This window comes from Phyllobates terribilis, unplaced genomic scaffold, assembly GCF_046119375.1.
Source record: "Phyllobates terribilis strain yellow unplaced genomic scaffold, ASM4611937v1 Scaffold_3__8_contigs__length_932513732, whole genome shotgun sequence".
Lineage (NCBI taxonomy): Eukaryota > Metazoa > Chordata > Amphibia > Anura > Dendrobatidae > Phyllobates > Phyllobates terribilis.
The window spans coordinates 536544939-536562839 of record NW_027362763.1 but is presented as its reverse complement, the minus strand read 5'-3'; the positions used below and the strand labels follow the sequence as shown (position 1 = coordinate 536562839).

Genomic DNA, 17901 nt, shown 5'->3' with positions numbered 1-17901 from the left:
CATACCCGAGTACCTGATGCAAACTCAAGTAGCGAGCACTTGCGCTCAACACTAGTCGCCATATCGTAGAAATTTTTTTGTCTTTACTTTTGAAAAAATCCCAACCCTAACCCTAGCACAACCCTAGAGTTTATTTTTTACGCGGTTCTTCGTGTGGTATAAGTGATTAGACGGCTTTATTCTTTGGGTCGGTCAGTCTTTGCAATCATTTTTATATATTTCGGCCGACAGTCATGTAAGGGCTTGATTTTGGCGGGACGAGTTGAGGTTTTTAATGGTACCATTTTCGGGCAAATTAAATTTTTTGATCGCTTTCCATTTAGATTTCTGGGAGGCAGAAAAAAAAATAAAAAAATTTCATGAATTGTTGATTTATGCCATTCCACATGTGGTAAAATTGATAAGGCAGCTTTATTCTTCGGGTCAGTATGTTTACAGCAATACTACACTTATATAGTTTTTTTATGTTTTGGTGCTTTTACACAATAAAACTTTTATAGAAAAAAGATTTTTTTTTGTATCGCTTTATTCTGAGAGCAATAACTTTTTTATTTTTCCACTGATGGAGCGGTATGGCAGCTTGGTTTTTGAGGAACAAGGTGACGTTTTCAGTGGTAACATTTTTGCTTACATTTGTCTTTTTGATCGCGTTTTATTCCATTTTTTGTTTGGTGGTATGATGATAAAAAACAAAGATAAAAAACGATGCTTCATATATATTTTTTTACCGTGTTCACTATAGGAGTTAACTAGTGGGACAGTTTTATAAGTCAGGTTGTTCCGGACGCGGTGATACCAAATATGTGTACTTTTATTGGTTTTTTCTTCATAATAATATTTATTTATGGATACAGTATATTTTTATTTTTTGGGATTATTTCTTCTTTTCTTTTTTTAATTTTTTTTTTTTTCACTTTTATACTTTGTCCCACTATGGGACTCTCATTTTTTGCAGGCTGATCGCTTGCACAGCACAGAGATGGAGCAGCATCCCCTATGCTATGCAGGCTGTCAGCCCTGCCCACCCAAGTTAGGTAGGTCGTGAACTGAGCACGATCTACCTAGCTTCCTGATGCCTGGTGACCCGGATGTCGTCATGACGATTGGGTCACCATGGCAACGATCGGGACCCTGTGCTTAGAGCACGGAGTCGCAGATCCAAGGTAAGAGGGGCGCTCTTACCTCTGCTAGCCCCGGAAATGCTGTGATCGACTTCGATCGCAGCATTTCCGGGGTTAATGTGCAGGGATTAGTGTGGCACCGCTCCTGGCACATAGTACCAGTGTCAGCTGTTAGAATCAGCTGACACCTGGCGGCGATCTGTGACTGTGCGGGCGCGATCACCAGGGTTAATAATACGGATCTGGTCTAATAGGCCCAGGGTGTGTAAACATGAAAACCTCTAAAACTATCAATTTTATTCTGATTCTTTTTAAAAAAAAAAAAAACCAAATAACCATGTGATGTGCGGGTTTAAAAATTCGTCACTATATCCAGATCAAACCAATATCCCTCAGGGACTATTTTTCAAATAAGAGACAATAGAAATAGATAATCAGATATGGGCCAGTAAAGTCTTATATATGACAAACATTCATACACAATATACTTACATCTGCCCTATCACAAAACGCCTCAACTGATACTGCCTGTCATGGAGGTTGGCACCCTAGTATACGAGTTTGGCGTCCCCATTGAACGGTGGCTGTCCCTCACTTTCCCTGTTAAGCCCTGATAATGTGGGTTATAGACAGGTAAGGAGTGACTGCCTAATCTAATACATTTTTCATACTATGCTAGTAGATAAATAAAGAGAGTACAACATGATGGCAAACTTATCTCGTATTCTGGAAATCGCACCAACGCGTTTCCCCTTCCTGTAGGTTCATCAGGAGGCCAAATGTACAGGACTCCAGAGAGTCATAAGCATGGATAAAGATCAATGAAGGATGTAGCAGGCTGTGCTGTTATATGCTGTGGCTGTGTTTAAATACCGTGCTCAATCATAGTCCTGTGTATTTCGTACACCCCCTTCCCAAAATCCTCCTCCCCTCCTCGCGCAGTCTCCTGTCTGCAAGATGGTACTGCGCATGCCCAATTCCCAGGACGCTAGAGGTGGCATCTCCAATGGGCAGTGCACAGACGTCACTTCCCTTGCCGGAGAGGACGCTTGTGTTCCACAGTGGTTCGCAAGGGGGCCTGCTGGTCTCGGGCATGCGCCCTACTGTCACTTCCGGAACCACTATGGTGCTTGCGTTCCAGGCTGAAGTGATGCTAGACAGGAAATTCAGTGTGAGGCTGAGAAGCTGGAAGTGCATTGTCACGCCCCAATGCACTGCAGTGCTATAGGGTCACAAAGGGGTAAACTGTCTAATAATATTTAGCCCATTAAAATATAAAACATTCATGGCTTCACAGCTGCCTTGGGTTCGTATTGTAATATTTAGAGAAATGAGATCATGTGATTGGATGGGAGGTACAAGCATTTGTTGCTGACTGATGACAGTTAAAGGGCACATAGTGACTTGCATATGGTTGAGGTTTTGTATACTGATAACTGTATCAAGGAATGGGGCAAATTTATGGTGGAGTCACTCTACTGAATACAGCTCCTTAAATCTAAACATAGGCCAGCATTCCTGTTAGTACAAGTGCAATATGTAGGTGCACATTCACACTATTGCCTTAACACACAAAACCTAGGATACAAATAACGTACAGCTACACTGCACAAAGTGAATACTCTGTGTACCCAATCAGTACACCTTGTCATGATGGGATGACGTTTATACTCTCTCAAGTAAAATATTGTGAACCAAATACCCTATGTTATTTACATGTACTAGTTCTACTTATTCACGTACTGCAGGGCATTTATTCATTGTTTATATTTACATTATATATTTATTTTGTTTACAGCTCCCTGTCATTTCCTTTTGGAAACAGTACTCCATGGACCTCAGTCAAAGGCCGCGGTCACACAGCCATCGATTCTCTCATGGGAGAGAATCAGCCCGATTATGCCAATGTCACTCGGGTCAAGAGAGAGAGATGAGTGAAGATAGAAGTCATCACTATCCCTGCTCCCTGGATTACTTCTAATGGTGAAGAAGCCTGGGCCACGTACTGTGCTGAGCTCCCAAATCAGCCCTTAATTTGTTCCCTCCCCCATCCATGAAAGTGGAGAGTATTAGTGTATAAGAATACACAAACCAGACTACAAGGGAAGATGTACAGGGATAAATAAAAACATCAATCATACAACTATGCATTCACGAACAACAGAGTTGAACACCGGAGAGTGAAGGAAGGAAAAAAACAAAATAGGAGAGGAAGAGAATTTGCTCACAGCTGAATTATCAAGCAACAGTCTGTAGATGAACACTCCAAACTCCTCCTCAAACAACCAACTCCTCCAGCTCCAGGCAGCATGAAACTAATACTGGCAACCATGATAGCCAGAGGGAAGTATATGTAGGAGAAGGGAGGGCCAACACTGAACAGCTGAGAGGATCAACACTGGAAAGCTCTAAAATGAACAGTTTAACCCCTGCACTGCTAGCAGAAACCTGCACAGTTCAATACAATGGTCTTCTGGCTCCTCTCTGTCGCGGTAAACCCGTGACACTGGCATTTTTGGACTAGCAATCCTTTTGTTCTTTGCAAGATAAGCTGTCGCAAGAGAAGTCTGGCAACGATTCTCTAACACGCCTCCAGAGTGCTCGGCAGTGTGAGTGCTCAGATGTATGGAAGAGTCAGGGGAGATAGCTGCTGGCCGAACTCTTATTAGGCTGATGTCCATCTATTGTATATGGGTCCTCTTGGATAGAGAACTTAAGGCGTCTAAAGAATAAAAAGGAAATTGTTCATCTCTTAGGTAAATTATATTATCTAGCCTCAGTACTTACCTCCTTAATAATTTTGATGGCTTCCACACGATTTTGTGGGGGTGCATACAGCAGAATACGGTGGTATAGCGACTGAAGGACAGGTCTCATAGATTCGACAGAGCCCATAAGTCGAACTAACTCAGCTGCAATGTAATAAATTGTTCTGGCGACTGGTCCACTCAGAGCAGGAGCAGTAGAAGAACATGCTGACCCTCGCCCCTGGTCTGCTACTCCAGTTGATTGACATTCTGAATCCACAAAGGTGTTGTTATGGGCAGAAGTTATTGTTTTATCATGGACTGGATTTCCCAGAATCACTACAAGCGCTGGACAGAGATGCTTCCTTGAAAACAAAAATAACATATCTTGAATGTAAAGAAAGCATACCAAGAAAACTAATGAATGTCAACAGTAAAACACTATCTGGTAGCCACTCAATGTGATCAGAAGTGGCCCAAGGAAATCTGTGTAGAGCCTGAAATAAGAATTACTGGAAAAAAAAGTCAAGTTTTTTTTAATAAATTTCGTTTTTCTAAATGGATACTTACCATATTAAGTCCATGAAGCCCTTGTGGCTGTGCATTGTTGGAGACGAGCTGTTCAGCATTGAAAGTATGCATTCCAAATACAGGAGCTGCAGGGGGTGATTCTCACTGCAAACAAATAATGGGAATAATGGGAGGGGAGCTGCTAGGTCTATAGACTTACAGTACAGGTGAACAATATGATATTCCGGCATGACCCCCAAATCATACAATCTGAATGAGCTGCAGGATGTATTGGTGAAAAAAGAAACCACAATACAATACTTACTTAATAACCGCCTGCAACTTGTCACATAGGACCGTGAGGACAGATACAACGTCATCACACAGCGACTCTACGGATGGTCCAGATTCTGGGTTACAAATGAAAGAATCAATAAGAGACAAGAACATAAGAAAAATTGCAGTAATAAAAAGTTAAATTATGTTTTGTGATGAACTGTTGGTTGGAAATATAAGATAAAATACATTAAAACTGAACCCCTAACCTTCCTCCAATATCCTGCCTGCTATTCAAAAGAGATAAGATGGAGGAAAAGAAAAAAAACCATAAATAAGTAAAATAGACCCATGGAGAGAGGAAGAGGACTGTCACTAATGACACCTGCTGGGCTATGTGTCCACGATCAGGCTATAGCAGCGTATTTTCGCTGTGTCCAAAGCTCATGGTCCGATCACACAGGTAAATCCGCATGTGATCATTGGACTCTGCAACAGAAATTGACATGCTGCGGCTCGTAAAGCTGCGCCTCGGGTGGGTTTACGCGGCATCAAATAGAAGCACAGTGGTCATGGGAATTCTATAAATCCCATACACTGTGCTTCTACTGTACAACGGAGTGGTTTGGACGCAGCACAGGTGAGCTGCGTCCAAAACGCTGCTAGTACGGATCATGGGCACATACTTTCAGGATTGCTACATCCAAGGGTAAGTATCGACCCATTAACAAGCCTTGCTACATGATTTAGGATAGCAAGCCAAACCAGCCAACCAAACCAATCTCCATTAGATGATCACCATTTAGGATAACAAGCCAAGCTCCACTAGATGATCACAATTTAGGATAACAAGCCAAGCTCCATTAGATGATCATGATTTTAGAAATCATCATACTGTCTGAAAGACTTTTTAGATTGAAAAAATGGACTTAGTGAGTGATATACACTCCTCAACATTGGAATTTCAACACTAAGAAGGAAAAGTCAAGGAGTTTTGGAAATGACAGGGCCAATAGACAAATGCAAATGATGAAAAAAAGCACACTGGAATCATGGGTTCAATTTCAAACAAGTCCAACAACTTCATAAATTTTGCATATTCTCTCCGTTTTTGTGTGGGTTTATTAAATGAGTTGTCCAGACTTGGGCTACAAGTCTGCAATAACTATGTGACTGCAGACTTGTGAAATCTTCACATTGCGCACACTGTGAGGATTCGCTTATGCTGGCGCCGGGAGAGGCCAGTCATGTGACTACAAGTATGAAATTTACATACTTCCGGCTGCATTCCAATTAGACTGTCTAGGCCTCGCTCAATACACTTACTTTGAGCAAGTCTGCACCAATGTAGTCGGTACATGAACGCATGTATGCAAATCACATACTTGCAGTCACGCTCGCTGCCGGCACCGGAGAATCTTCTCAGCGCGCAATGTGAGGGCTCACAAGTCTGCAGTCACATGGATGTGACTGCAGACTTGTACCTTAAGACTAGACAACCCCTTTACAACATTTGGATAGGTTCAGAAGCTTAGCATGAAGCGGACGCTTGTGCACATCTTGGATATTATATTGTCAGCCCCTCTATGGCCTCATTTATGAGATGGTCCCCTTTCACGGCTGCTAAATACAATGGCACTATGCAGTTTAAGCAATAGGCTGGGGCCCCAGCAACTCCATGCGCCTTTGTACAGGCTCCATGCACATAGTATATCAGATGAAATAGTGTTTTCAAAGTGGTTGCCAGGCAGGTCATCCTCAGAAACGAGTCAGTCTGACGCTACCACTGAACTGAGAGCACCGAATGGGCATGAACCAGGCTTTTCTCCATCTCTTATTGACAGATTTAATTGACATATATTTTATACATTGAGCAGGAAAACATTATAAATTTCCATTTATTTTCTAAATAAGAACATTTTAAAATCTACTAATCAGCGAACAAAAGGACATATGCTGCATCTGAGGGTAAGTACATATGTCGCTTTTTTTCAGGTGCTCAAACCTACTAACTTTTTCAAGAGGAAGGTGATTAAAGAAACAGACTTTTTTTTTTTCCTGAAGCATCTTTTTAGCATTTTTTTGTTGTTATTTTCCAAGCGCTTTTTTGACCTTTTGCAGCCGTTGTTTTCCTAGCATTTTTCCATCGTAGCCACAATACCTGGAGTGCAGAGACCAGTGACATCATTTGCAAGAGAGCGCTGGTCTCTTCACGCCAGGCATTTTGACAACGGGCTCTGTTGCCAGCTCATTACTGCTGACCTAAGCCAACAACAGAGAGCGCACTGTCATTGTGCACATCGCAGAGCAGGGACTAGCCCATCCCCTGAAAAAGTGTCACTGATGAGGCTTTGTTTCATGGAGGGTGCAGAGGCTGAAAGACAGCGACCACAGCCTCTGCCCCTTGAGGACGCTTCATTTGAGTATTCCAGCATGTACTGGGATTCTCAAACGAAACATCATCAAAAAGGAAGTAGGGAAAAAAAATAGAAAAGCAGATAGTGTAGCTAGGGAAGGATAGAAAATTTTTAATGCAATTATATTATAAAATAGCTTAGATTATTGTACTAAATAGATGGGGCTTCAGGATGAAAATTATTTTGGACTTCAGACCACCCCTTTAAGGAGTAAATTAGCATAGGTTTTCACTGGCTCAACAATTTTTAAGAAACAAGCCATAAAAGCAGTTGAATTAATTTCACTTGTAAAGTAAGCTATAATTAAAGTGCAGTGCTTTGTCATTCTCAAAGTGGTTTGAAGATTGTTCCGTTTATTAAAGGCGAACCTTTGTAACCATGCTTCTATTGCTTACAGTGCAGCAGGAATGAATTTCAACCATAAGAATTTCTAGCTACACTTAAAACCCAGCCCCTCTCTACCAGGTAAAAAAGACCACCTTTATTATTTCATATTAAAGATAGAAGATGTAACTGGGTAAAAGTAAAAAGGATTAAAAATAAAATTAGTTCCTAGTATTCATGTTGTGAGACAAAATAGGAGGTCAGTTTGGTATTTTAATACATCCATGCCCCCAGGCAAAAAGTTTGTGCTTGGCCTTTAAAATGATTTCTCCACAAAAGACATGCATGGCATACTACACGAATACAGAAAATCTAAATAAGTTTATTCTTTCAATATGGTGTGCTCTGTTAGGCTGCGCACCCACTATGCGATTTTGCGGCGGAATTTCCGCAGAGAAACACTTAAAAAACACTTGGTAATACATGCCCCATGGTCCCCAATGATAATCCACATGTGCTGTGCACATGCTGCAGAAATTTCCACTGCGGATTATCATTGCGGAAAAATCCGCAGCATGTCCATTAATTTTGGGGACACGCGACGTAATTGCCGCCATTGACTTGCACTGAATCGCTTAATTTAAGCATGACTACATGTGCACATGCGGATATTAAGCAATTCAATGTGCGGATGGTACCCGGGTCTGGAGAAGAGGAGACTCTCATCCAGACCTGGGTACCATAGTACCTGTTAAAAAAAAAAAAAAAAAAGAATTTAAAATAAAAAATATACATTATACTCACCTTCTGACGGCCCCCGGTCTACTGTACGGTGCGTCCTGGCTTCCCGGCGGCTCGCGATGGTGTAAAAGGACCTTCCATGACGTCATTTAGTCATGTGACAGGTCACGCGACCGCTGACGCCGGCAGTCGCGTGACCTATCACATGACTAAATGACGTCATGGAAGGTCCTTTTACACCACCGCGAGCCGTACAAGAGACCGGACGCACCAGAGGAGGAGAACGGGGGCCATCGGAAGGTGAGTATAATGGGTTTTTTTTTACCATTTTTATTCTTTTTCTATCTATTAACTTGGTCTCAATATATAAATCCATGCCGGTTGCATGGATTTATATAGTGTGACCAAGTTGTCAAGCACTTTCCAAGCGATGCTAAAATCGCTTGGAAAAGCGCTTGATAACCCGCATGCAGAAAAGCATGTGAAGAACGCTTCTACCTGGCGGGAAAAACGCATGTAAAATCCGCATGCGTTTTTCCTGCCAGGGAGATGCAGAAAAAGTCAGCAGCATTTCTGCATCGTGGGCACATAGCCTCATAACAGAATCGTAGTTGCAATATAGAGATATCTTCATTGTATTGCATAGTTCAGCATCTACAAGGCTTCATAACAGGCTACTATTCTAAATAGGATTTATCAGGTAGAAGTGACATACTGTACCTTGGCTACGGAATTCCAAAAGAGCCTCGTGGATTTCTGTATTCTGTAAAAATTAGACAGGATTTTTAAGAACTCTCCTTGAGAATTCAATTACACAAAAACCTTACAGACAGTCTCCTAATAGTAAAGAAACTAAAGCCTGGAAGTCACAGACTGAATAGCAAAGGGATTCTTCGAGAATAATGAGCAAGTGCAAATCTAGTTTTAATTACCCTTGATAATGCCTTAAAGTAAACTTCATCATGTCATAGAGCCGGGGAGCAGCCTATACGGACATAAAGCGGGTGAAACTAGTATTGAACAAGTCACCAAATCTCTAAGTAAATATATTTCTAAAGGTGCTATTGACATGAAATACTCACCAAATGTTGGTAACAATCCATCCAATCCACACAGGCAAAGAAATCAAACCATACATGTCCATAAATGAAGTTATGTGTAATAATGAGAAATAACTTCGGAAAAAAGAATTGAACACGCCTACAGAAATGTAATTAACACTTAGTCCTGTATGGAGAAACTAGTCGCATGCATTGCTCAGGTGTGATTTTGGTCCATTCTTCCACACAAACACTCTTCAAATCCTGAAGGTTCTGTGGGCTCCTATGAACTCTGAGCTTTAGTTCTTTCAATACATTTTCTATTGGATTCAGGTCAGGTGATTAAAGCTGCTAGAATGGCGCAGCCATTTTCTTTCTCAGAGCGTTTCTTTGGCTGTGTATTTGGGACCAATGTCTTACTTGAAGTGTCCACCCTCGTTTTATCTTCATCATTCCGGTAGATGGCAGCATATTTTTATCAAGAATGTCTTGTTACATTTGTCCTTCCTTCAATTACATAATGTTCGCCAGTGCCGAATACTGAAAAACAGTCCCACACCATGATGTTCCTGCCTCCAAACTTCACTGTATGGGGGTGATATGCAGTGCCTTTTGGCCTCCAAACATGGTATGTATTATGGTATCCATAAATTTAATTTTGGTCTCATCTGATCAGACTATATTTTCCCAGTATTTCACAGGCTTGTTGAGCAAACTTTAAAAACGCACTTAAACATGCTTTTTGTTCAGCAATGGAGTCTTGAGTGGTGAGCGTGCATACAGGCCATGGAGGTTGATTGCATTACTTATTGTTTTCTTGAAACAATTATACTTGCTCTTGCGGGGAGCAACCTGGTTGTGGCCAGTTTATGATGAAATTATGTTCTTTCCACTTCTGGGTTATGGCCAAAACTGTGCTCACTGGAGCCTTCAGTAGTTTAGAAACGCTTCTGTAACCAATATCAGTTTGTTTTACAACAAGAAGGTTGCAAAAGTCTTGAGACAGTTCACTGGTTTTACCCATCATGAGATGTTTCTTGTGTGGCACCTTGGCAATGAGACACCTTTTTATAGTTCATCAGTTGAACCAGCTGACATTTTTCACTTAATGACAGGATTGCTTTCTAATTACTGATAGACTTCAGCTGGTGTCATGACTTTGTGCACCTCTCTTTCTTCATGTGTTCAATACTTTTCTATGTGTCATTCATCATTATTATTACACATAAATTAATTTATGGACATCTATGGTTTGATTTATTTACCTGTGTGGATTGGATGGATTGTTACTGACATCTAGTGAGAATTTCATGTCAATAGCACCTTTAGAAATATATTTACTTAAAAATTAGGGAAGTGTTCAATACTTTTTTCATCCGCTGTATAAAAATACTGGGCAAAAGTCTGGAGACACCTGTTCATGCAATGGTTTTCCTTATCCTTATTGGAAAGTGCACATTGTAGAGTTAGTCTGAAGGCAGCAAAACCATAAAATAAAATATGGACACAAGGAGTAAATAAATGTGTGAAACCATCCAGAAAATGTGTTGAACCTCAGATTCCTAAAAGTACCCCCCCTTTTACTCTGATGAAAGCTTTATATCCCTTGACATTCTCACAAGCAGCTTCATCAGTCACCTGGAATGACTTCCAACAGTAGTGAAAGAGTTCTCAGAGGCGCTGAGCACTTGTTGGCTGATTTGCCTTCACTCTTCAGTCCAACTCATCCCAAACCATCTCGTTGAGGTCGGATGAGAGTAGAGGCCATGTCATGTGATGTACCACTTTATCCCACTCTTTCTAGGTCACACACCCCTGGTCACAAGCTGTTTGACAGCTTTACACACTCTTGGCATTCTCTCAGAGTAAGGGCGGTATTTTAAAGAATCTAAGGTTTAAAACACACATTCTGGTTTGTTTTTTCTGATGACCAAACCAAATCTCACTCCCACTAAATGAAAATAAGATGCAAGGGCATGTCCTTGAACAGTGCTGTTGTAGTCATGCTGTGTGTGTGTCTTGAATTTGGAATAAATCAACATTGACTTCCATGAATGAATCATCAACATTGACCTCTTTGCCTCCATGCTTCACGGTGAGCACTACACATGTGCGTCTCAGAAAGACATGGCGGTTGACACCAAAAATCTCAAATTGTCAATTATTACACCACAGTGCAATATTTTCACTGATCTAATGTCCATTCCTTGTGTTGCTTGGCCCAAACAAATCTATTCTTGTTTGTGGTCCTCAATAGTGGCTTCTTTACAGAATTCGACCATAAGGCCTGCTTCTTGCAGTCTTTTCTAGACAGTTGGTATTGAGAGGTTTCAGCTACTTGAGGTTTGTGCATCATTTATGAGAACTAATATCTGAGGTGCGGTCAATATGCAGTTTTGTAGATTAGTAACTTAGTAAGCCTGATGAACTTATCCTCTGCAGCAGAGGTTATTCTTGGTCTTCTTTTCCTGGGGCGGTCATCTTAAGAGCCAGTTTCATCATAGCAATTGATGGATTTCATGATTGCACTTGAGAATATATTGAAGGCAATTTTCCAGACAGACCTCCATGTTAAAGTAATAACATACCTTCATTTCTCTTTGCTTAATTGAGTGGTTAGTGCCATATTCGGTCTTAAAACAGTTTTAGAATAGGTCTCACTGGTCAGCATTGTATGTAACTTTACCAACAATGCCTCTGCAAAACACCCCTGATAATTGCAAACACTGTCTGAAGGTCAATGATTCCACAAATTAACCCTTGACAAGGCATACCTGTTCATTGGAAGCCATTTCAGGGGACTACATGATGAAGCTGTTTGAGAGAATGCCCGGGGGGGTGGGGGGGAACTGTCATCAGAGTTAAAAGGGGGTTACTGTGAAGAATCTAAGGTATAACAACTATTCTGGTTTGTTTCACACTTTATGCCTTGATTCTACATGTGTTCCTTTGTGATTTTGCTGCCGCCAGTCTGGATCTACAATGTGCACATTCCAATAATATCAAGGAAAACCATTGCATAACGATTGTGTCTAAATGTTTGATCGGTACTGTAGATTTGTAAGAAAGTACAGGCCTCATTCAGATGGCCATTTTAGCACTACTATTATGGTTGTCTGAATGAGACCTAAACAGAAATGTGTTGCTTTGAATCCTAAGTCATTCAGAGCACAAGTCTTTTATGCACAGCTTCCATCCTGATGAGTCCCAGACCTCTTTGTGTGAAAGTGCATAAAAAGTGGTCTGTCAATGATTGAGGTCGCCCACTCTCATAAGTCCAGAGTAAGCAGGGATTTATATTACTACATTACAAGTTCTGCTAAACCTTGTTCTACAAATCTACCCAGCATGTCCTGTTGAATGACATACTGCCTCGGTTAGTACAGCATGTCCAATGGAACTGGTCCATTGTAAAGTCAAAAGATATAGGATATTTCCACATGTAGGAAATTAATAATTGCGCTTGTTTTCCGTAACAAATCCACAAGAATTTACAAGGAAATCAGCAACTGCAAATACGTACATAATTTGCAAGTTTGGCGCCGATTTCCCTGGCTATGCTCACTGTATGCATCCTTCCCAAGCAATGCGTTTCTGATGTTTGTACACCTACCTCATGTGAAGAGATCTAATCCTATGTGAACATTGCAGTGATTACACGGAACAAGACATTCTCGCAGGAGGCCAGGTATACAGTGACCGTCGGAGAACCAGAGCATTATTGCTATGGGAGCACCAGTAAGGCGAGGACAATAGTTTAAACGTGAAGGAAGTAATTTGAGGTTTTACTGCAGATTATGTGTAACTGGGGTTTGTTGTGGATTTTGAGTTTTCTTCTCGAGTTCAATGAGGAAAATCTGCTACAACTAACATAATTCCGCAACATAAATTGCTATCTTGCTGATGTAAAAGTAAGGACCACAGGTCTATTTCTGAGGGGAAAACTTCTACAGAGTCAGGATGAGATTTGCTCAAATTTGGTTTCCGCCGCAAATTTTTTTTTTCAGAAAATCCAAACAAAAATCTGGAGCACTTCTGATCAAACCCAAAGATGTGAACGGTCCCTGACTTTAAAATCTATCTCTTTAATGTATAGCCTTTAATTTTTATTTTAAACCAGTGGAACTAATGGAAAATTTACAATTTATATCTCATTCATTCAGTGATGTAGCGTGAGTTGGCAGCACCCAAATCCATGGGCACCACCTCAAACCCCACTCCTAACCATAACACTATTATTTTTGTTCAGGAGAGCACCCCCAGCAGATCCTTGTCTCTCTTATCACAATTCACAAGTGAGAGGAGAGGCGTGGAGCTGTGCGAAAGAACAGTTCAGCATTTGTCATTTCAGTTGCTGCCTATGCAGATAGCAGCAGTTGAGACAAGTTTATCATTGGCAGGTGTGTTCTGTATAGGCGACAGTCAAGTTGAGAGCTTTGTCATCTGACGCTCCCTAAGCAGAGAACTCATCTTGACTGCTACGCTCTGCATAGGAACCTGTAGTGCTGATATAATCGTGAAAGCTGCCCCTGGCTGCTCGAAATATCTAGGTCAGCAACCAAGGACTCACTGCGCTGCTCCAAGAAGAAGTGGCAGTAAGGAAGAAGGGAGCAAAGTTTTGCACCCTCATGGAATTTGGCGCCTGGGGCAACCACTACTGTGGACCCCCTCACCCACACTACATCACTGCATGCATTTAGTTCCAAATGCCAGTTTGCTTCAGCCCATTAAAACATTACAATGTCAAGAAAATCAACATCACAACGCTGTACACTAATCAGTGAAGAGTCATCTAAGTGTTGCCACAATCAGAAGATTCAGGCAGCACAGTCTCCGAACCCATTCCAGCCAACTTAATTAACACCTACCCAGCACGCTCATCCTGACATCCTTCAATTCCCACTGGGCAAATGCTTATCAAAGGGGGCGGGTTTCAAGACCTTTCTTCATAATTTCGACATCCAAATTACTCTTCACTGGTAATTACCATACAGCATGCCATTTTATAATCTTTTAGATTTTACTGCATCAACAAAAGCAAGCACGCTTCCAGACTGAAGAAACACCCAGTTGGACTGCAAGCAAAGATTTCACATACTGCGCTCCAAAAACAACAAAAGTGAATATCTCAGCAATGGAGTGACGCAGCGCAAAATGGAAAAGAGCGATAGAATCAGGGTAGAGCAGGGATTTTTAAAAGTTATTATGCTCAATTTTTTTCAGGAAGTGACAGCTCCTCTTTAAATAAGAGTAAAATCAAGTGTAGAAGAAGGGGGTTGTTTATGAACCAAACATGCCAATATATACTTAGCATTGAATTTCCATGTTAATAATCTTGGCAGCCTTGAGCTCTTATGTTTATTTCATTTACTGCATCTGCCTAAATAAGTTCTCTCCGTCCACAACTGCTTTCACACTGCATATTCAAGAAGGGAACATATACTAAAACATATGGCCACTGTCTAGGTGTCTGCTGACTCACAAAGAGCCACGGGGCTGGAAACGCCCTGCCTTGAAAGTTTGATGGCATGATTAGCTAACATACGGTAACACCAGAAGGCATTTTTTGGCATTATTTAATAACTAGCAAAGCGCTTAAAGTTTACCTAATATCTTAAGAACTTTTCTCCCTCTCATTTATTACTTTGGATGTTGATTATACAAAACTATAGCACTATAATCCCATGCCCCCATGACAATACTCACTGCTTGTTCAGTCTTGTCATAGGGATGCTGCAGTAACGCCTGGCACCACTAGACTGACGACTTGTGCCAGCCAAATACCATGTGCTATTTATTAAATTGTTGTCTTCTTATGTGACAAAGGGGCCACCCATTTTCTGATCTAAAAACTAAGCGTGAACACACTATGCACTCGGCGTCTATTTTTCCTGAAATATCATCTTTGGTGTCTTTTTGGTATCTGTCTGAAAAAAAGACGTAGTGTGCACATACCCCAAGACCGGTTTCACATACAGTAGTTTATGGAAAAACACCAATGTTTGGATTCGAATAAATAGGAAATATTTTTTTTTTTTTTAAAAAAAAAAAGGAACTTTTACTTTTCCTTCTTGGTAAATCTACTTCTGGCTTCTGCATCAAAAGCGGCAGCGGCATTTTTTCCAAAAACATTCTGCATGTTAAACCACCATTAAAAATAGTTCTAATTCATCTATACCTTGTAGTCTCCATGATAAAAACTCAGGACAAGCTACACTTAAGGAACTAAGGCTGCAAATTAGGGCTTGTAACTAGTCTTTTAAGAGCAATTTTTGTATGCTATCATTTAATGGGGTTGTCTAAAGTTCATAAATGGGTAAAATTCCAAAGTGCTTAGAAAAACAACCAACTTTGAAATATATCTCTTAGAATTAAGAATCCCCTCCATTCTTGAGAACGGAGATGATTTTTTACTAAGTGTACAGCTCGTTGTCTAGGTTAGTGGCCATCCAGCAGTCTCAGAGCGGATGACTAGGTAAGGAGCGCGTGGCACAAGAAGGCTCCACAGCATGTTTGCAAGGTTCAACCAGCCTCAGTCTCCCTGCGCTTCTCCCAAGCTACAGAGGTAAAGTTGCCTCTGCTGCAAGCCTGGGTGGGGAGGAGAGCACAGTTTGGGTCAGAATCACAATCATGACACTGTTCTTAATTGTTAATCTTTAGGGGCGCACCGCCCACAGCAGAGTAAACAGCTGGGAGGCAGAGGAGTGGTGCGCTCCTGAAGATACAACTTAAGAAGAACCTTTTGGGCAGAGACAGACTGCCGTACAACTCGTGCGATGATCGCATCGCACTGCACGGACTGGCCAGCACCTCTCCTGACCTGAGCATGACGGATTTCTATGCAGCCATCACACTCAGGTCAAGGTTTATGATGCGATCCTTGCAGCAGAAATACGGAAGTCTGTCCTTTAACCAACAGTGAAAAAGTAGAATAGTACAAAACTGTTTCATTTTTTCTTCATTTGTAATCTTGTCTTTTTTTTAGCAAATAACTTGTACAATATTTTTTACAGGGGTCAATAGATTGCACTGTGAAAAAAATATAAAAAATGAAATGTTAAAACATAAGTAAATCTTTGCAAAAGAAAAGTTACCAATCCCCGGTACTGTCTGAAGCATAGATTTACCTGCAGAAAATACAAGAAAAAAAAATTATAACGCAAGTCGTCTCACCGGGCTGTCCTGCTTTTGGCGTAATTGTAATGTCAAGTCACTTAACATTTGACTGAGTGTGGCGCGTACAGCCGTGTTTATGCTTCGTTGATGACAGCTTGATACATAGGTTTCAATGCAGATCTGCGGGAAAACAGGAGTAATATTAATGAAACAATCTACAAAAGGGATAACTGAACACTGGACACAAGTTTATCCCATATAACTAATGGCTAGATATGACATATGTCTCTAGAAGTCGCTATATAGATACCAATAAATCTCATGACCATCAGTTCACAGCGTAAAAGTCCAAAACGTGTAAAAGGACAGGTACAAGTGAGAAAAGTAACACTACTTATTTCACATCCTGAAAAAAAAATTAACTTCCCCACTTCCTGTAGTATCCACAAAAAAAGGACATAAAATTAAAAAAACATGAGAAAAAAGGCAGCCATATATACCAAGAAACTATATTAATCCACTTACAGGATGCGCCAGCCCCCATTGATAAAGGCAGAGGGAGCACATGTGGAATATACTGATGAAAACCATTCACACACCTAACATTCATGGAGAGGAGGTTGCCTAGTATTACAAATGTACGTGGATAAGGCATGTATAGGGCGCCAGTCACATGGGGGGGCTGCTGCATCCTGCAGTGCATTAATATCGGGTCTTGGTGTAAATATGGTCACTTATACAAGTAATAGGCTAAAATACTGTAAATTCCCAAATATCAAAGGATGCATATGTATGGAAAGTGTTTATGCAAGACCTTACTTTTTATGTAAACTATCGATATAACGGGAGATCAGATAAATAAAAAAATAAAAGTAACTTATCCATATGCATACATTAGTAAATAATGGGATACCTCTAAAAAAGCAGTGGGTTGCAAGGGGCCAGGGAAAATGCGATGGCATAAAGCAATTAGGACGTGTGCAATGGACTCTTTTATTATTTCATGCAATCGATGGGATCCTTTTTTATGGCATGCCAAACACAACTACAGATGGAAGAGCAAAAACACAAGCAGTAAAAGCATAACACAAAAGAGAAAAAAGCAACGCAGATATGAGATGTAGAAAAACGGAGCCAAGTACAGAATCATAAATATATGCTGGTACTAACTAGAGACCAAGGTTTAATGGTTTCTTCATGTAACAAAGTACAGCTCTGTGGCTGGAGTAGTTATATGGTCTGAAATTCAGAAACTCTATACAGTGAACTGTAAGCAGCCCATTTCAGTACATCTCTAAAGCACACCAAATCCGTTATAGGAAGCCACATTTCTTTTAGAAAACTTTACAGATACATAGGCTAGAAGACCATGTATATATAAAAAAAAAAAGCAGACTTAGAATATGTTTCATGAAAAAAAAAGTAATGAGAATGACGTGGTTCTGTGCTCCCACCCGGAAATGGATCAGGTCCGGTGCTACGCTACTCCGGTCACAAGGGCCGCCATTGTTCTTACCGTGGATGCGGTGCTACTACGCGTGCATGGAGACTGTCCCAATCTTATGGAGCATTGCGTTCAAATGTTGTAGGATGTGTGAGGAGGCGGGAA

At 40.9% G+C, this 17901-nt stretch overlaps 1 protein-coding gene across 2 annotated transcripts in view; it reads right to left on the bottom strand.

Moving 5' to 3' along the window:
* Positions 1–17901, bottom strand: part of ARFGEF3 (ARFGEF family member 3) — a 95872-nt gene that overhangs the window by 59733 nt on the left and 18238 nt on the right. For both annotated transcript variants that reach the window (XM_073671327.1, XM_073671328.1), the window contains exons 6-10: positions 16350–16472; positions 8857–8899; positions 4704–4788; positions 4439–4543; positions 3909–4233 (exon numbers count right to left, since the gene is read on the bottom strand). In XM_073671327.1, the coding sequence (XP_073527428.1) occupies positions 3909–4233; positions 4439–4543; positions 4704–4788; positions 8857–8899; positions 16350–16472 (681 nt within the window). The remainder of the gene's footprint in view (positions 1–3908; positions 4234–4438; positions 4544–4703; positions 4789–8856; positions 8900–16349; positions 16473–17901) is intronic.